At 53.8% G+C, this 20,358-nt stretch overlaps 1 protein-coding gene across 1 annotated transcript in view; it reads right to left on the minus strand.

Moving 5' to 3' along the window:
• USP5 (ubiquitin specific peptidase 5) overlaps positions 1-20,358 on the minus strand; it is a 122,266-nt gene that overhangs the window by 36,766 nt on the left and 65,142 nt on the right. Inside the window, 1 exon segment of the mRNA XM_075348291.1 lies at positions 2,075-2,163. Within this exon segment, the coding sequence (XP_075204406.1) occupies positions 2,075-2,163 (89 nt within the window).

Raw genomic sequence — 20,358 nt, forward strand, 5'->3', positions numbered from 1 at the left:
TGTGATGCCTGGGACCCCCCTTGGAGCACGGATTAGTTCCAACTGAGGGGGACCGGGGAACATTGAGTCAGCAGTGCCCATGGTCTGAGTGACCGGCCTGGACTGCAAAGTTGCTAGAATTTTTGTCATAGTCACAGACATCTTATCAGCAAAAACTGCAAACTCTGTCCCCGTCACCGGGGCAGGGTTCACAGGCGTCTCTGCCTGGGCCACTACTAGCATAGACTCCGGCTGACGAAGTGGCACAGGGACCGAACATTGCACACAATGGGGGTCAGTGGAACCTGCCGGTAGATGAGCCCCACATGCGGTACAGGCAGCATATAAAGCCTGTGCCTTGGCACCCTTGCTTTTTGCGGATGACATGCTGTTGTCTCCTCAGAGCAATATAGGGGTATAAGCCAAGAAGCGACCGTACAGTGCAATATATAGGTACAGACAAAAGTACACAAAACAACACTGTGGCACTAGTGGGGTCAGCACCTAGGTGCTGCTTACCGCCCGCTTAACAGCGGGTGTGTGGTCGCCAGAATCCCCTGTCTGGGTCTCCCAGGGCTATGTCCGTTCTCCAGCTCAGACTGCGTGCAGGAATGGCTGCCGGCGTCCTGTGAAGAGGGGCGGGCCGTGGGCGTGCTGCAGACAAAGAGCGGGAAACTGGCGTCCCACTGTGCCCAGTGAGAGGGCTGGAGTATGTAAATAAGACTCCAGCCCTCGGCGCTGACTATTGTACAGCGTCTCTCCCCTTCCCTGACTGACAGGGCTGGGGGCGGGAACGAAACGTAATAAGGCCGCAGAAGCCGGGGACTAGATTTATAAGCGCTGCCGTCGTAAAAGCACGGTCGGCGCGAAGTCCCCGGCGCACCACAAGTCTCAGCCGCGCCGCAGTCTCCGGGGGCGGCCGGCGCGGTAGTTCCCCACACATAAACTCACTCAGCTAAGCTGCAGTGAGTATAACCCAAGCGCGCAGCGCTACTGTCCCCGGCGCACTAGAACACCCAGCAACGCTGGAGTGTGTCTGTGCCTGTCTGTACGGGGACACAGAGTACCTGAATGTTGCAGGGCCTTGTCCCTGACGGTACCCAGCTCCGTATCCAGCAGGATCTCCGGGTCTGTGGATGGAGCCCGGCCTCAGAGCCTGGAGGCCGGTAAGATCCCACTTCACCAGAGCCCTCAGGGGGATGGGGAAGGAAAACAGCATGTGGGCTCCAGCCTCCGTACCCGCAATGGGTACCTCAACCTTAACAAACACCGCCAACAAGAGTGGGGTGAGAAGGGAGCATGCTGGGGGCCCTTTAGCATGGGCCCTCTTTTCTTCCATCCGATATAGTCAGCAGCTACTGCTGACTAAACAGTGGAGCTATGCGTGGATGTCTGACCTCCTTCGCACAAAGCTTGAAAACTGAGCAGCCCGTGATCCCACGGGGGGTGTATAGCCAGAAGGGGAGGGGCCTTACACTTTTTAGTGTAATGCTTTGTGTGGCCTCCGGAGGCAGTAGCTATACACCCAATCGTCTGGGTCTCCCAATGGAGCGCCGAAGAAAAAATGTTTAAAAGAACTGAAGTCCTCAGTGGTTGATACCTTTTAATGGCTAACTGAAAAGATGGTAATAATAGCAAGCTTTCGAGACTACTCAGGTCTCTTCATCAGGCATTGGGTCTCACAATCTACATCCCCCATCAGTGTGATCATCACTGTCCCCAATGGGCCTCACAATTTATATCCCCTATCAGTGTGATCATCACTGTCCCCAATGGGTCTCATAATCTACATCCCCTATCATTATCTTTGGAGTGTTGGAGGAAACTGGAGAAAACCCTTGCAAACATATGGAGCAGGATCAGCTCCTGAGCCCGCTCAATATAGGACGTGCTGCTGCTGTCAACATTTGTGCACCCGATTTTAAGTCTCAGAATCCCCAAATCAATCTTATACATCAGTGGAAATGGTAAAACCAAAGAGCTCGGAGAGCACGGCCTGAATGTGGGTCCCTGCACCCCACATGCCGTCAGTAATGGAGGAGTTGGAGGCAGTCCTCCTATAAATAACCACCATGGGGAAATCTTCAGTCCTTACCCAATTTCTTTGGAACCCAGTCCAGCCCAAAGGTGAATTTCTTAATTTGGATGACCAAGTAATCAGGGAATGAGGCAAAGCGGGATGTCCTAGGACAAGGAGACAATGACATGAGTTTATATATATTTAAAGGGGTACTCCCATCTAATAATCTTTATTTCTATAGCGCCAATATATTCCACAGCACCTTACAATTCGGAGATCCCATCTCATACATACATGGTAAACCCACAGGATCTGCTATATATACAGTGTGTCACCCGCCATTAACTTGAGAACGGCAGCAACTATAGGCATAGAAGTGGTGTCTAGGTATAGTAAAGTAGCCATACATTACGCAATGAAACCACCTATAGCGCCACCTGGTGGAAAACAACGGAGTTAGAATTTTTATCCCGAAAACAGAACAAGATAGAGAAAAAGAAGGGAATTTTGTTTACTTACCGTAAATTCCTTTTCTTCTAGCTCCAATTGGGAGACCCAGACAATTGGGTGTATAGCTTCTGCCTCCGGAGGCCACACAAAGTATTACACTTAAAAGTGTAAAGCCCCTCCCCATCTGCCTATACACCCCCCCGTGTATCACGGGCTCCTCAGTTTTGGTGCAAAAGCAGGAAGGAGGAAACTTATAATTTGGTCTAAAGTAATTCAATCCGAAGGAAGTTCGGAAAACTGAAAACCATTCAACATGAACAACATGTGTACACAAAGAACAACAGCCCGAAGGGAACAGGGGCGGGTGCTGGGTCTCCCAATTGGAGCTAGAAGAAAGAAGGGAATTTTGTTACTTACCGTAAATTACTTTTCTTCTAGCTCCAATTGGGAGACCCAGACGATTGGGTGTATAGCTACTGCCTCCGGAGGCCACACAAAGCACTACACCAAAAAGTGTAAGGCCCCTCCCCTTCTGGCTGTACACCCCCCGTGGGATCACGGGCTGCTCAGTTTTAGTGCTAAAGCAAGAAGGAGGAAAGCCAATAACTGGTTTAAACAAATTCAATCCGAAGTAACATCGGAGAACTGAAACCGTTCAACATGAACAACATGTGTACCCGAAAAAACCAAAAATCCCGAAGGAAACAGGGCGGGTGCTGGGTCTCCCAATTGGAGCTAGAAGAAAAGGAATTTACGGTAAGTAACAAAATTCCCTTCTTCTTCGGCGCTCCATTGGGAGACCCAGACGATTGGGACGTCCAAAAGCAGTCCCTGGGTGGGTAAAAGAATACCTCAAGTTAGAGCTGCAAAACAGCCCTCTCCTACGAGGAGGCAACCGCCGCCTGCAGGACTCTTCTACCTAGGCTGGCGTCCGCCGAAGCGTAGGTATGCACCTGATAATGTTTGGTGAAAGTGTGCAGACTCGACCAGGTAGCTGCCTGGCACACCTGTTGAGCCGTAGCCTGGTGTCGTAATGCCCAGGACGCACCCACGGCTCTGGTAGAATGGGCCTTCAGCCCTGATGGAACCGGAAGCCCAGCAGAACGGTAGGCTTCAAGAATTGGTTCCTTGATCCATCGAGCCAGGGTGGATTTGGAAGCCTGCGATCCTTTGCGCTTACCAGCGACAAGGACAAAGAGTGCATCCGAGCGGCGCAGGGGCGCCGTGCGGGAAATGTAGATTCTGAGTGCTCTCACGAGATCCAACAAATGCAAATCCTTTTCATACCTATGAACTGGATGAGGACAAAAGGAAGGTAAGGAGATATCCTGATTGAGATGAAAAGAGGATACCACCTTAGGGAGAAACTCCTGAATCGGGCGCAGCACTACCTTGTCCTGGTGAAAAACCAGGAAGGGAGCTTTGGATGACAGCGCTGCCAGCTCGGATACCCTCCGAAGAGACGTGACCGCTACCAGAAAGGCCACTTTCTGTGAGAGCCGAGAAAGTCAAACATCCTTCAGAGGCTCGAAGGGCGGCTTCTGGAGAGTAACTAGTACCCTGTTCAGATCCCATGGATCTAACGGCCGTTTGTACGGAGGGACGATGTGACAAACCCCCTGCAGGAACGTGCGTACCTGAGGAAGTCGTGCTAGACGCTTTTGAAAAAATACCGATAGCGCTGAGACTTGCCCTTTAAGGGAGCCGAGCGATAAGCCTTTTTCCAAACCAGATTGCAGGAAGGAAAGAAAAGTAGGCAATGCAAATGGCCAGGGGGACACTCCCTGTGCCGAGCACCAGGATAAGAAAATCTTCCACGTTCTGTGGTAGATCTTAGCAGACGTGGGCTTCCTAGCCTGTCTCATGGTGGCCACGACCCTTTGAGATAATCCTGAAGATGCTAGTATCCAGGACTCAATGGCCACACAGTCAGGTTCAGGGCCGCAGAATTCAGATGGAAAAACGGCCCTTGTGACAGTAAGTCTGGCCGGTCTGGTAGCGCCCACGGTTGGCCGACCGTGAGATGCCACAGATCCGGATACCACGACCTTCTCGGCCAGTCTGGGGCGACGAGCAGGACGCGGCGGCAATCGGACCTGATCTTGCGTAGCACTCTGGGCAAGAGTGCCAGAGGGGGAAACACATAGGGCAGTTGGAACTGCGACCAATCTTGCACTAAGGCGTCTGCCGCCAGAGCTCTGTGATCGCGAGACCGTGCCATCAAAGTTGGGACCTTGTTGTTGTGCCGGGACGCCATTAGGTCGACGTCCGGCCTTCCCCAGCGGCGACAGATTTCCTGAAACACGTCCGGGTGAAGGGACCATTCCCCTGCGTCCATACCCTGGCGACTGAGGAAGTCCGCTTCCCAGTTTTCTACGCCGGGGATGTGAACTGCGGATATGGTGGAGGCCGTGGCTTCCACCCACATCAGAATCCGCCGGACTTCCTGGAAGGCTTGCCGACTGCGTGTCCCGCCTTGGTGGTTGATGTATGCCACCGCTGTGGAGTTGTCCGACTGAATTCGGATCTGCTTTCCTTTCAGCCACTGCTGAAAGGCTTGTAGGGCAAGATACACTGCCCTGATTTCCAGAACATTGATCTGAAGGGTGGACTCCTGCTGAGTCCACGTACCCTGAGCCCTGTGGTGGAGAAAAACTGCTCCCCACCCTGACAGACTCGCGTCTGTCGTGACCACCGCCCAGGATGGGGGTAGGAAGGACCTTCCTTGTGATAATGAGGTGGGAAGAAGCCACCATTGAAGAGAGTCCTTGGCCGTCAGGGAAAGGGAGACTTTCCTGTCTAAGGACGTCGGCTTCCCGTCCCATTGTCGGAGAATGTCCCATTGAAGTGGGCGCAGATGAAACTGCGCAAACGGGACTGCCTCCATTGCTGCCACCATCTTCCCCAGGAAGTGCATGAGGCGTCTTAAGGGGTGCGACTGGCCTTGAAGGAGAGAGTGCACCCCTGTCTGTAGTGAACGCTGCTTGTCCATCGGAAGCTTCACTGTCGCTGAGAGAGTATGAAACTCCATGCCAAGATATGTTAGTGATTGGGTCGGTGACAGATTTGACTTTGAAAAGTTGATGATCCACCCGAAAGTCTGGAGAGTCTCCAGCGCAACGTTCAGGCTGTGTTGGCATGCCTCTTGAGAGGGTGCCTTGACAAGTAGATCGTCCAAGTAAGGGATCACCGAGTGTCCCTGAGAGTGCAAGACTGCTACCACTGCTGCCATGACCTTGGTGAAAACCCGTGGGGCTGTCGCCAGACCAAATGGCAGGGCTACGAACTGAAGGTGTTCGTCTCCTATAACGAAGCGTAGAAAACGCTGGTGCTCTGGAGCAATCGGCACGTGGAGATAAGCATCTTTGATGTCTATTGATGCTAGGAAATCTCCTTGAGACAACGAGGCAATGACGGAGCGGAGGGATTCCATCCGGAACCGCCTGGTTTTCACGTGCTTGTTGAGCAGTTTTAGGTCCAGAACAGGACGGAAAGAGCCGTCCTTTTTTGGCACCACAAACAGATTGGAGTAAAAACCTTGACCTCTTTCCTGAAGAGGAACAGGGATCACCACTCCCTCTGCCCTTAGAGAGCACACCGCTTGCAGAAGAGCATCGGCTCGGTCGGGATGTGGGGAAGTTCTGAAGAACCGAGGCGGAGGACGAGAACTGAACTCTATCCGGTACCCGTGAGACAAAATGTCTGTTACCCACCGGTCTTTGACCTGTGGCAGCCAAATGCCGCAAAAGCGGGAGAGCCTGCCACCGACCGAGGATGCGGAGAGAGGAGGCCGAAAGTCATGAGGCAGCCGGCTTGGAAGCGGTTCCTCCGGCTGCTTTCTTTGGACGTGAGTGAGTCCGCCAGGAATCTGAGCTCCTCTGCTCCTTCTGAGTCCTTTTGGACGAGGAGAATTGGGTCCTGCCCGAACCTCGAAAGGACCGAAACCTCGACTGTCCCTTCCACTGTTGAGGTTTGCTTGATCTGGGCTGGGGTAAGGAAGAGTCCTTACCCTTGGACTGTTTAATGATTTCCGCCAATTGCTCACCAAACAGCCTGTCTTGAGATAATGGCAAACTGGTTAAGCATTTTTTGGAAGCAGAATCTGCTTTCCATTCCTTTAACCATAAGGCTCTGCGTAAAATCACCGAGTTGGCGGACGCCATTGACGTACGGCTGGTAGAGTCCAAGACCGCATTGATAGCGTAAGTCGCAAACGCAGACATTTGCGAGGTCAAGGACGCCACTTGCGGCACTGATGGACGTATGATAGAGTCCACCTGCGCCAGACCAGCTGAAATAGCTTGGAGTGCCCACACGGCTGCGAATGCTGGAGCAAACGACGCGCCGATAGCTTCATAGACAGATTTCAACCAAAGGTCCATCTGTCTGTCATTGGCATCTTTAAGTGAAGCCCCATCTTCCACTGCAACTATGGATCTAGCCGCAAGCCTGGAGATTGGGGGGTCCACCTTTGGACACTGGGTCCAGCGTTTGACCACGTCAGGGGGAAAGGGATAACGTGTATCCTTAAGACGTTTGGAGAAACGCTTATCTGGATAAGCATGGTGTTTCTGGACTGCTTCTCTGAAGTCCGCGTGGTCCAGAAAAGAGCTCAATTTACGTTTGGGATACCTAAAATGGAATTTCTCCTGCTGTGCTGCTGCCTCCTCCGCTAGAGGAGAAATATCCAGCAGTCTATTGATGGCCGCTATAAGATCATTCACCATGGCGTCACCATCAGGGGTATCCAGGTTGAGAGCAGTCTCAGGATTAGACTCCTGATCACCTAGTTCTGTCTCATCATACAGAGAATCCTCTCGCTGAGACCCTGACCAGCGTGATGACGCCGAGTGTCTCTCCCAGCGAGCTCGCTTAGGCTGCCTGGGACTGTCGTCCGAGTCAGAGCCTTCAGCCTGTGATGCCTGGGACCCCCTTGGAGCACGGATTAGTTCCAACTGAGGGGGACCGGGGAAGATTGAATCAGCAGTGCCCATGGTCTGAGTGACCGGCCTGGACTGCAAAGTTGCTAGAATTTTTGTCATAGTCACAGACATCTTATCAGCAAAGAAGGGAATTTTGTTACTTACCGTAAATTCCTTTTCTTCTAGCTCTTATTGGGAGACCCAGACGATTGGGTGTATAGCACTGCCTCCGGAGGCCACACAAAGCAATTACACTAAAAAGTGTAAGGCCCCTCCCCTTCTGGCTATACACCCCCAGTGGGATCACTGGCTCACCAGTTTTAGTGCAAAAGCAAGAAGGAGGAAAGCCAATAACAGGTTTAAACAAATTCTCTCCGAGTAACATCGGAGAACTGAAAACCGTTCAACATGAACAACATGTGTACCCGCAAACAAACCAACAATCCCGAAGGACAACAGGGCGGGTGCTGGGTCTCCCAATAAGAGCTAGAAGAAAAGGAATTTACGGTAAGTAACAAAATTCCCTTCTTCTTCGGCGCTCTATTGGGAGACCCAGACGATTGGGACGTCCAAAAGCTGTCCCTGGGTGGGTAAAGAAATACCTCATGTTAGAGCTGCAAGACAGCCCTCCCCTACGGGGAGGCAACTGCCGCCTGCAGGACTCTTCTACCTAGGCTGGCGTCCGCCGAAGCATAGGTATGCACCTGATAATGTTTGGTTAAAGTGTGCAGACTCGACCAGGTAGCTGCCTGGCACACCTGTTGAGCCGTAGCCTGGTGTCGTAATGCCCAGGATGCACCCACGGCTCTGGTAGAATGGGCCTTCAGCCCTGATGGAACCGGAAGCCCAGCAGAACGGTAGGCTTCAAGAATTGGTTCTTTGATCCATCGAGCCAGGGTGGCTTTAGAAGCCTGCGACCCTTTGCGCTTACCAGCGACAAGGACAAAGAGTGCATCCGAACGGCGCAAGGGCGCCGTGCGGGAAATGTAGATTCTGAGTGCTCTCACCAGATCTAACAAATGTAAATCCTTCTCATACCGATGAACTGCATGAGGACAAAACGAAGGCAAAGAGATATCCTGATTAAGATGAAAAGAGGATACCACCTTCGGGAGAAACTCCTGAATAGGACGCAGCACAACCTTGTCCTGGTGGAAGACCAGGAAGGGAGCCTTGGATGATAGTGCTGCCAGCTCAGACACTCTCCGAAGAGATGTGATCGCTACCAGAAAAGCCACTTTCTGTGATAGTCTAGAAAGTGAAACCTCCTTCAGAGGCTCGAAGGGCGGCTTCTGGAGGGCAACTAGTACCCTGTTCAGATCCCATGGATCTAACGGCCGCTTGTACGGGGGTACGATATGGCAAACCCCCTGTAGGAACGTGCGCACCTTAGGAAGGCGTGCCAAACGCCTCTGAAAAGAAGGGAATTTTGTTACTTACCGTAAATTCCTTTTCTTCTAGCTCTTATTGGGAGACCCAGACGATTGGGGTATAGCTACTGCCTCCGGAGGCCACACAAAGCACTACACCAAAAAGTGCAAGGCCCCTCCCCTTCTGGCTATACCCCCCCGTGGTATCACGGGTTCTCCAGTTTTAGTGCCAAAGCAAGAAGGAGGAAAGCCAATAACTGGTTTAAACAAATTAACTCCGAGTAACATCGGAGAACTGAAAAACCGTTCAACATGAACAACATGTGTACCCGCAAACCACAAAAAAATCCCGAAGGACAACAGGGCGGGTGCTGGGTCTCCCAATAAGAGCTAGAAGAAAAGGAATTTACGGTAAGTAACAAAATTCCCTTCTTCTTCAGCGCTCTATTGGGAGACCCAGACGATTGGGACGTCCAAAAGCTGTCCCTGGGTGGGTAAAGAAATACCTCATGTTAGAGCTGCAAAACAGCCCTCCCCTACGGGGGTGTCACTGCCGCCTGCAGGACTCTTCTACCTAAGCTGGCATCCGCCGAAGCATAGGTATGCACCTGATAATGCTTGGTGAAAGTGTGCAGACTCGACCAGGTAGCTGCCTGGCACACTTGTTGAGCCGAAGCCTGGTGTCGTAATGCCCAGGACGCACCCACGGCTCTGGTTGAGTGGGCTTTTAGCCCTGAAGGAACCGGAAGCCCCGCAGAACGGTAGGCCTCTAGAATTGGTTCTTTGATCCATCGAGCCAGGGTGGCTTTAGAAGCCTGCAACCCCTTGCGCGGACCAGCGACAAGGACAAAAAGTACATCGGAACGGCGCATGGGCGCCGTGCGGGAAATGTAGATTCTGAGTGCTCTCACCAGATCCAGCAAACGTAAGTCCTTTTCATACCGGTGAACCGGATGAGGACAAAAGGAAGGCAAGGATATATCCTGATTAAGATGAAACGAGGAGACGACCTTAGGGAGAAACTCCGGAATGGGGCGCAGCACTACCTTGTCCTGGTGGAACACCAGGAAGGGAGCCTTGGATGACAGAGCTGCCAGCTCCGACACTCGCCGAAGCGATGTGATCGCAACAAGAAACGCCACTTTCTGTGACAGGCGAGAAAAGGAAACTTCCTTCAGAGGCTCGAAAGGCGGCTTCTGGAGAGCAACTAGTACCCTGTTCAGATCCCATGGATCTAACGGCCGCCTGTACGGGGGCACAATATGACAGACCCCCTGCAGGAACGTGCGCACCTTAGGAAGACGTGCTAGACGCTTCTGAAAAAACACGGATATTGCCGATACTTGCCCTTTAAGGGAGCTGAGCGACAAGCCCTTTTCTAACCCCGATTGCAGGAAAGAAAGAAAAGTGGGCAATGCAAATGGCCAGGGAGACACTCCCTGAGCGGAACACCAGGATAAGAAAATCTTCCACGTTCTGTGGTAGATCTTAGCAGAAGTCGACTTTCTAGCCTGTCTCATTGTGGCTACAACTCCTTGGGATAATCCTGCAGACGCTAGGATCCAGGACTCAATGGCCACACAGTCAGGTTCAGGGCCGCAGAATTCTGATGGAAAAACGGCCCTTGGGACAGTAAGTCTGGTCGGTCTGGCAGTGACCACGGTCGACCGACCGTGAGATGCCACAGATCCGGATACCACGATCTCCTCGGCCAGTCTGGGGCGACGAGTATGACGCGGCTGCAATCGGATCTGATCTTGCGTAAGACTCTGGGCAAGAGTGCCAGAGGCGGGAATACGTATGGGAGCCGGAACTGCGACCAATCTTGTACTAAGGCGTCTGCCGCCAGAGCTCTTTGATCGCGCGACCTCGCCATAAATGCCGGGACCTTGTTGTTGTGCCGGGACGCCATTAGGTCGACGTCCGGCACTCCCCAGCGGCGACAGATTTCCTGAAACGCGTCCGGGTGAAGGGACCATTCCCCTGCGTCCATGCCCTGGCGACTGAGGAAGTCTGCTTCCCAGTTTTCGACGCCTGGGATGTGAACCGCGGATATGGTGGATGCTGTGTCTTCCACCCACATTAGAATGCGCCGGACTTCTTGGAAGGCTTGCCGACTGCGCGTCCCTCCTTGGTGGTTGATGTATGCCACCGCTGTGGAGTTGTCCGACTGGATTCGGATCTGCTTTCCTTCCAGCCACTGTTGGAAGGCTAGTAGTGCAAGATACACTGCCCTGATTTCCAGAACATTGATCTGAAGGGTGGACTCCTGCGGAGTCCACGTTCCCTGAGTCCTGTGGTGGAGAAAAACTGCTCCCCACCCTGACAGACTCGCATCTGTCGTGACCACTGCCCAGGATGGGGGCAGGAAGGATCTTCCCTGAGACAATGAGGTGGGAAGGAGCCACCATTGTAGAGAGTCCTTGGCCGTCTGGGAAAGGGAGACTTTCCTGTCTAGTGACGTTGACTTTCCGTCCCATTGGCGGAGAATGTCCCATTGAAGTGGGCGCAGATGAAACTGCGCAAATGGAACTGCTTCCATGGCTGCCACCATCTTCCCTAGGAAGTGCATGAGGCGCCGCAAGGGGTGCGACTGACCCTGAAGGAGAGATTGCACCCCTGTTTGTAGTGATCGCTGTTTGTTCAGCGGAAGCTTCACTATCGCTGCTAGAGTATGGAACTCCATGCCAAGATACGTGAGTGATTGGGTCGGTGACAGGATCGACTTTGGAAAGTTGATGATCCATCCGAAAGACTGTAGAGTCTCCAGCGTAGCATTCAGGCTGAGTTGGCATGTCTCTTGAGAGGGTGCCTTGACCAGTAGATCGTCTAGGTAAGGGATCACCGAGTGTCCCTGAGAGTGCAAGACTGCTACCACTGCCGCCATGACCTTGGTGAAGACCCGTGGGGCTGCCGCCAGACCGAATGGCAGAGCTACGAACTGAAGATGGTCGTCTCCTATCACAAAACGTAGAAAACGTTGATGTTCTGTAGCAATTGGCACGTGGAGATAAGCATCTTTGATGTCTATTGAGGCAAGGAAGTCTCCTCGAGACATTGAGGCAATGACAGATCGTAGGGTTTCCATCCGGAACCGCCTGGCGTGCACATGTTTGTTGAGCAGTTTTAGGTCCAGAACAGGACGGAATGAGCCGTCCTTTTTTGGAACCACAAAGAGATTGGAGTAAAACCCTCGACCCTGTTCCTGAGGAGGGACAGGGATCACTACTCCTTCCGCTCTTAGGGAGTCCACCGCCTGCCGCAGAGCATCTGCTCGGTCTGGATGTGGGGAGGTTCTGAAGAATCGGGCTGGAGGACGAGAACTGAACTCGATTCTGTACCCGCGAGACAAAATGTCTGTCACCCACCGGTCCTTGACCTGTGACAGCCAAATGTCGCAAAAGCGGGAGAGCCTGCCCCCGACCGGAGATTCGGCGGGAGGGGGCTGGAAGTCATGAGGTAGCCGCTTTGGAAGCGGTTCCTCCATTTGCTTTCTTGGGGCGTGCGTGAGCCCGCCAGGAATCTGAGTTTCTTTGCGTCCTCTGAGACCCTTTGGACGAGGTAAATGGTGTCTTGCCCGAACCTCGAAAGGACTGAAACCTCTGCTGCCACTTTTTCTGCTGAGGTTTGCTTGTTCTGGGCTGGGGTAAAGAAGAGTCTTTACCCTTGGACTGCTTAATGATGTCAGCCAATGGCTCGCCAAACAGTCTATCTCTAGATAAAGGCAAGCTGGTTAAACATTTTTTGGAACCAGCATCTGCCTTCCAGTCCCTTAACCACAAGGCTCTGCGCAAAACTACCGAATTGGCGGACGCCATTGAGGTGCGGCTGGTAGATTCTAGGACCGCATTGATAGCGTAAGACGCAAACGCAGACATCTGCGAGGTAAGGGACGCCACTTGTGGCACTGCTGGATGTATGATAGCATCCACTTTTGCTAAACCAGCTGAAATAGCCTGGAGAGCCCATACGGCTGCGAATGCCGGAGCAAACGACGCGCCGATAGCTTCATAGACAGATTTTAACCAAAGGTCCATCTGTCTGTCATTGGCATCCTTAAGTGAAGCGCCATCCTCCACTGCAACTATGGATCTAGCTGCAAGTTTGGAAATCGGGGGGTCAACTTTTGGACACTGGGTCCAGCGCTTGACCACATCAGGGGGGAAAGGAAAACGTGTATCCTTAGAACGTTTAGAGAAACGTCTTTCTGGGTGAGCGTCGTGTTTCTGGATTGATTCTCTGAAGTCAGAGTGATCCAACAAAGCACTCAATTTACGCTTGGGATAGAGGAAACGAAACTTCTCCTGCTCTGCAGCTGCCTCTTCTGCTGAAGGGGTTGGGGGAGAAATATCTAACAGCCTATTGATGGCTGAGATGAGGTCGTTTACCATGGCGTCCCCATCAGGGGTATCCAGGTTGAGAGGGGTTCCAGGAGTGGATTCCTGATCACTCTCTTCAGACACCTCACAGGGAGACTGATTGCGCTGAGACCCTGAGCAGTGTGATGACGTTGAGAGTCTTTCCCAGCGAGCTCGCTTAGGGTGGCTGGGGCTATCATCTGAGTCATAATCCTCAGCTTGTGAAGCCGGGGACCCCCTTGTAGTCTGGATTGGATCCAGCTGAGGGGGGCCAGAGGACAGAGACCTCGCCGAGTCCAAAGACTGAGCCCCAGACATGGATTGCAAAGTTTCAAGGATTTTTGTCATAGTCACAGACATTCTATCAGCAAAAACTGCAAAGTCTGTCCCTGGCGCCGGGGCAGAACTTACAAGCGTCTCAGCCTGGGTCACTACCTCTCCGGACTCCGGCTGGCGAAGCAGCACCGGATCGGAGCATTGCACACAATGGGGGTCATCGGAGCCTGCTGGTAGAGCAGCCCCACATGCAGCACACGCAGTGTACACAGCCCTAGCCTTGGCAGCCTTGCGTTTTGTGGATGACATGTTGCTGCTTCCTCAGAGCGATCTGGGTATCCAGCCAGGAAGCGACCTCACAGTGCAAGAAATAAATAAATATATATATCTGGTGACACAGTACACCAATACACACTGAGGCACTAGAGGGGCCAGCTGAAATGCCGCTTACCGCCCGCTTAAGAGCGGGTGTGTGGTCGCCAAAAGCCCCCTAGTCCAGGTCTCCCAGAGCCTTGCGTCCTTCCTCCAGCCAGACTGCATGTAATGGCTGCCGGCGTCCTGGGAGAGGAGGGGGGGCGGGCCCTGGGCGTTCCTGGCTAAGAGCGGGAAGCCTGCTTCCCTCTGTGCCTAGTGAGAGGGCTGGAGCATGTAAATCAGGCTCCAGCCCTCGTCGCTGCTGCGAAACAGCGTCTCTCCCCTACCCTGATTGACAGGGTGGGGGCGGGAACGAAGCGGAGCTAGGCCGCAAAAAGCCGGGGACTAAAGTTATAAACGCCGCCGCCGTAAAAGCGCGGTCGGCGTGTCCCCGGCGCACCACAAGTCACAGCAGCGCCGCCCGATCCAGTGGGGGTCGGCGCTGCGTTCCCACAACACAAAGTCCCCCAGTAAACTGTAGGAACACTAACTCCAACGTTACGGTCCCCGGCGCACTACAACACCCAGCCAGCCCGGAGTGTGTCTGTGCCTGCCGGGGACACAGAGTACCTGTATGATGCAGGGCCTTGTCCCTGATTGTACTCCTGCTCCATATCCATCAGGTTCAACTGGGTCTGTGGATGGAGCCCGGCGTCAGAGCTTAGAAGCCGGCAGGATCCCACTTCCACAGAGCCCTACAAGGGGATGTGGAAGGAAAGCAGCATGTGGGGCTCCAGCCTCTGTACCAGCAATAGGTACCTCAACCGTACAACACCATCCACGGGTGAGAAGGGAGCATGCTGGGGGCCCTATATGGGCCCTCTTTTCTTCCATCCGAAATAGTCAGCAGCTACTGCTGACTAAAATCTGTGGAGCTATGTATGGATGTCTGACCTCCTTCGCACAAAGCTTGAAAACTGGAGAACCCGTGATACCACGGGGGGGTATAGCCAGAAGGGGAGGGGCCTTGCACTTTTTGGTGTAGTGCTTTGTGTGGCCTCCGGAGGCAGTAGCTATACCCCAATCGTCTGGGTCTCCCAATAGAGCGCTGAAGAAAAGACGGATAGCGCCGAGACCTGACCTTTAAGGGAGCCGAGCGACAAACCTTTTTCTAACCCAGATTGCAGGAAAGAAAGCAAGGTAGGCAATGCAAATGGCCAGGGAGACACTCCCTGAGCAGAGCACCAGGATAAAAATATCCTCCACGTTCTGTGGTAGATCTTAGCAGACGTGGGCTTCCTAGCCTGTCTCATGGTGGCAACGACCCCTTGGGACAATCCTGAAGACGTTAGGATCCAGGACTCAATGGCCACACAGTCAGGTTCAGGGCCGCAGAATTCCGATGGAAAAACGGCCCTTGGGACAGTAAGTCTGGTCGGTCTGGGAGTGCCCACGGTTGGCCGACCGTGAGCTGCCACAGATCCGGATACCACGCCCTCCTCGGCCAGTCTGGGGCGACAAGAATGACGCGGCTGCAATCGGATCTGATCTTGCGTAGCACTCTGGGCAGGAGTGCCAGAGGTGGAAACACATAAGGGAGCCGGAACTGCGACCAATCTTGCACTAGGGCGTCTGCCGCCAGCGCTCTTTGATCGCGAGACCGTGCCATGAAGGTTGGGACCTTGTTGTTGTGCCGTGACGCCATTAGGTCGACGTCCGGCACCCCCCAGCGGCGACAGATTTCCTGAAACACGTCTGGGTGAAGGGACCATTCCCCTGCGTCCATGCCCTGGCGACTGAGGAAGTCTGCTTCCCAGTTTTCTACGCCGGGGATGTGAACCGCGGATATGGTGGAGGCTGTGGCTTCCACCCACATCAGAATCCGCCGGACTTCCTGGAAGGCTTGCCGACTGCGTGTCCCCCCTTGGTGGTTGATGTATGCCACCGCTGTGGAGTTGTCCGACTGAATTCGGATCTGCCTTCCTTCCAGCCACTGCTGGAAGGCTAGTAGGGCAAGATACACTGCTCTGATTTCCAGAACATTGATCTGAAGGGTGGACTCCTGCTGAGACCACGTACCCTGAGCCCTGTGGTGGAGAAAGACTGCTCCCCACCCTGACAGACTCGCATCTGTCGTGACCACCGCCCAAGACGGTGGTAGGAAGGATCTTCCCTGTGATAATGAGGTGGGAAGAAGCCACCACTGCAGAGAGTCTTTGTCCGTCTGGGAAAGGGAGACCTTCCTGTCCAGGGATGTTGACTTCCCGTCCCATTGGCGGAGAATGTCCCATTGAAGTGGACGCAGATGAAACTGCGCAAACGGAACCGCCTCTATTGCCGCCACCATCTTCCCGAGGAAGTGCATGAGGCGTCTTAAGGAATGCGGCTGACTTTGAAGGAGAGCCTGCACCCCAGTCTGTAGAGACCGCTGCTTGTCCAGCGGAAGCTTCACTATCGCTGAGAGAGTATGAAACTCCATGCCAAGATACGTTAGTGATTGGGTCGGTGACAGATTTGACTTTGGGAAGTTGATGATCCACCCGAACGCCTGGAGAGTCTCCAGTGCAACATTCAGGCTGAGCCGGCATGCCTCTTGAGAGGGTGCCTTGACCAGTAGATCGTCCAAGTAAGGGATCACAGAGTGTCCGTGAGAGTGCAAGACTGCTACCACTGCCGCCATGATCTTGGTGAACACCCGAGGGGCTGTCACCAGACCAAATGGCAGAGCTACGAACTGAAGATGGTCGTCTCCTATCACGAAGCGTAGAAAGCATTGGTGCTCTGTAGCAATCGGCACGTGGAGATAAGCATCTTTGATGTCTATTGATGCTAGGAAATCTCCTTGAGACATAGAGGCAATGACTGAGCGGAGGGATTCCATCCGGAACCGCCTGGCGTTCACATGCTTGTTGAGCAGTTTTAGGTCCAGAACAGGACGGAAGGAGCCGTCCTTTTTTGGAACCACAAAGAGATTGGAGTAAAATCCTCGCCCCCGTTCGAGAGGGGGGACAGGGATCACGACTCCTTCTGCTCTTAGAGAGTCCACCGCCTGCAGCAGGGCATCTGCTCGGTTGGGGTGTGGGGAGGTTCTGAAGAACCGAAGTGGAGGCCGAGAACTGAACTCGATTCTGTACCCGCGAGACAGAATGTCTGTTACCCACCGGTCTTTGACCTGTGACAGCCAAATGTCGCAAAAGCGGGAGAGCCTGCCACCGACCGAGGATGCGGAGGGAGGAGGCCGAAAGTCATGAGGTAGCCGCCTTGGAAGCGGTTCCTCCATTTGCTTTCTTGGGGCGTGAGTGAGCCCGCCAGGAATCTGAGCTCCCTTGTTCTTTCTGAGTCCTTTTGGACGAGGAGAATTGGGCCTTGCCGGAGCCTCGAAAGGACCGAAACCTCGACTGCCACTTTTTCTGTTGAGGTTTACTTGCTCTGGGCTGTGGTAAGGAAGAGTCCTTACCCTTGGACTGTTTTATGATTTCAGCCAATGGCTCACCAAACAGTCTGTCTCTAGATAATGGCAAGCTGGTTAAGCATTTTTTGGAACCAGCATCTGCTTTCCAGTCCTTTAACCACAAGGCTCTGCGCAAAACCACAGAATTGGCGGACGCCATAGCGGTACGGCTCGTAGATTCTAGGACAGCATTGATAGCATAGGTCGCAAACGCAGACATTTGCGAAGTTAGGGACGCCACTTGCGGCACTGCTGGATGTATGAAAGCATCCACCTGTGCTAAACCAGCTGAAATAGCTTGGAGTGCCCACACGGCCGCGAATGCTGGAGCAAACGACGCGCCGATAGATTCATAGACAGATTTCAACCAAAGGTCCATCTGTCTGTCGTTGGCATCTTTAAGTGAAGCGCCATCCTCTACTGCGACTATGGATCTAGCCGCAAGCTTGGAAATTGGGGGATCCACCTTTGGACACTGGGTCCAGCGTTTGGCCACCTCAGAGGGAAAAGGATAACGGGTATCCTTAGAACGTTTAGAGAAACGCTTGTCTGGATGAGCGTCGTGTTTCTGGATCGATTCTCTGAAATCAGAGTGATCTAACAAAGCACTTAATTTACGCTTGGGATATAGGAAATGGAACTTCTCCTGCTGTGCAGCTGCCTCCTCTGCTGAAGGGGCTGGGGGAGAAATATCCAACAGCCTATTAATTGCCGATATAAGGTCATTAACCATGGCGTCACCATCAGGGGCATCCAGATTGAGAGGGGCCTCAGGATTAGAATCCTGGTCACCGTCCTCAGTCTCATCACAGAGAGACTCTTCTCGCTGAGACCCTGAACAGTGTGAAGACGTGGAGGGTCTTTCCCAGCGAGCTCGCTTAGGCTGCCTGGGACTGTCATCTGAGTCAGAGACTTCAGCCTGTGATGCTTGAGACCCCCCTGAAGTACGGATTAGTTCCAACTGAGGGGGACCGGAGAGCATAGACACAGCAGTGTCCATGGCCTGAGCAACTGGCCTGGACTGCAAGGTCTCCAGGATTTTTGTCATAGTCACAGACATTTTATCAGCAAAAACTGCAAAGTCTGTCCCCGTCACCGGGGCAGGGTTCACAGGCGTCTCAGCCTGGGCTACCACCACATTAGGCTCTGGCTGACGAAGTGCCACTGGGACTGAACATTGCATACAATGTGAGTCTTTGGAGCCTGCCGGTAGATCAGCCCCACATGCAGTACAAACAGTGTACACAGCCTGTGCCTTGGCACCCTTGCGTTTTGCGGATGACATGTTGCTGCCTCAGAGCAGTACAGGGTGTCCAGCCAAGAAGCGACCTTACAGTGCAAATATATATATATATGGTACCAAGAAAAAAGTACGCTAATATATCACTGAGGCACAAGTGGGGCCAGCACTAAAGTGCAGCTTACCGCCCGCTTAGGAGCGGGTGTGTGGTCGCCGAAATTCCTTTAGTCTGGGTCTCCCAGAGCCTGCTGCCTTTCCCCAGCCAGACCGCATGTGTAATGGCTGCCGGCGTCCTTGTGGAGAGGGGGGGCGGGCCCTGGGCGTATACAGACGAAAAGCGGGAAGCCTGCTTCCCACTGTGCCTAGTGAGAGGGCTGGAGCATGTAAATAAAGCTCCAGCCCTCGGCGCTGCCTATTGAGCAGCGTCTCTCCCCTACCCTGATTGACAGGGTGGGGGCGGGAACGAAGCGGCGCTAGGCCGCAGAAGCCGGGGGCTAAAGTTAGAAGCGCCGCCGCCGTAAAAGCGCGGTCGGCGCAAAGTCCCCGGCGCACCACAAGTCGCAGCTGCGCCGCCGCTCCAGTAGCGGTCGGCGCAGTAGTTCCCAACATGTAACGTCACTCAGCAAAGCTGCAGTGACCTAACCCCAGCGCACAGCGCTACTGTCCCCGGCGCACTATAACGCTCAGCAAGCCTTGAGAGTGTCCGTGCCTGCCGGGGACACAGAGTACCTGAAAGTTGCAGGGCCTTGTCCCTGAACGGCACTCCCGCTCCAAATCCAGCAGGTTCTCTGGGTCTGTGGATGGAGCCCGGCCCCAGGGCTTGGGGGCCGGCAAGATCCCACTTCCACAGAGCCCTCCAGGGGATGTGGAAGGAAAACAGCATGTGGGCTCCAGCCTCTGTACCAGCAATAGGTACCTCAACCTTACAAGCACCACCGCGGGTGAGAAGGGAGCATGCTGGGGGCCCCATATGGGCCCTCTTTTCTTCCATCCGATATAGCCAGCAGCTACTGCTGACTACAAACAGTGGAGCTATGCGTGGATGTCTGACCTCCTTCGCACAAAGCAGAAAACTGGTGAGCCAGTGATCCCACTGGGGGTGTATAGCCAGAAGGGGAGGGGCCTTACACTTTTTAGTGTAATTGCTTTGTGTGGCCTCCGGAGGCAGTGCTATACACCCAATCGTCTGGGTCTCCCAATAGAGCGCCGAAGAAAACTGCAAACTCTGTCCCCGTCACCGGGGCAGGGTTCACAGGCGTCTCTGCCTGGGCCACTACTAGCATAGACTCCGGCTGACGAAGTGGCACAGGGACCGAACACTGCACACAATGGGGGTCAGTGGAACCTGCCGGTAGATCAGCCCCACATGCGGTACAGGCAGCATATGAAGCCCGTGCCTTGGCACCCTTGCTTTTTGCGGATGACATGCTGTTGTCTCCTCAGAGCAATATAGGGGTATAAGCCAAGAAGCGACCGTACAGTGCAATATATATATGTACAACAAAAGTACACAAAACAACACTGTGGCACTAGTGGGGTCAGCACTTAGGTGCTGCTTACCGCCCGCTTAACAGCGGTTGTGTGGTCGCCAGAATCCCCTGTCTGGGTCTCCCAGGGCTATGTCCGTTCTCCAGCTCAGACTGCGTGCAGGAATGGCTGCCGGCGTCCTGTGAAGAGGGGCGGGCCGTGGGCGTGTGCAGACAAAGAGCGGGAAACTGGCGTCCCACTGTGCCCAGTGAGAGGGCTGGAGTATGTAAATAAGACTCCAGCCCTCGGCGCTGACTATTGTACAGCGTCTCTCCCCTTCCCTGACTGACAGGGCTGGGGGCGGGAACGAAGCGTAACTAGGCCGCAGAAGCCGGGGACTAGATTTATCAGCGCTGCCGTCGTAAAAGCACGGTCGGCGCGAAGTCCCCGGCGCACCACAAGTCTCAGCCG

Source organism: Anomaloglossus baeobatrachus, chromosome 5, assembly GCF_048569485.1.
Source record: "Anomaloglossus baeobatrachus isolate aAnoBae1 chromosome 5, aAnoBae1.hap1, whole genome shotgun sequence".
Lineage (NCBI taxonomy): Eukaryota > Metazoa > Chordata > Amphibia > Anura > Aromobatidae > Anomaloglossus > Anomaloglossus baeobatrachus.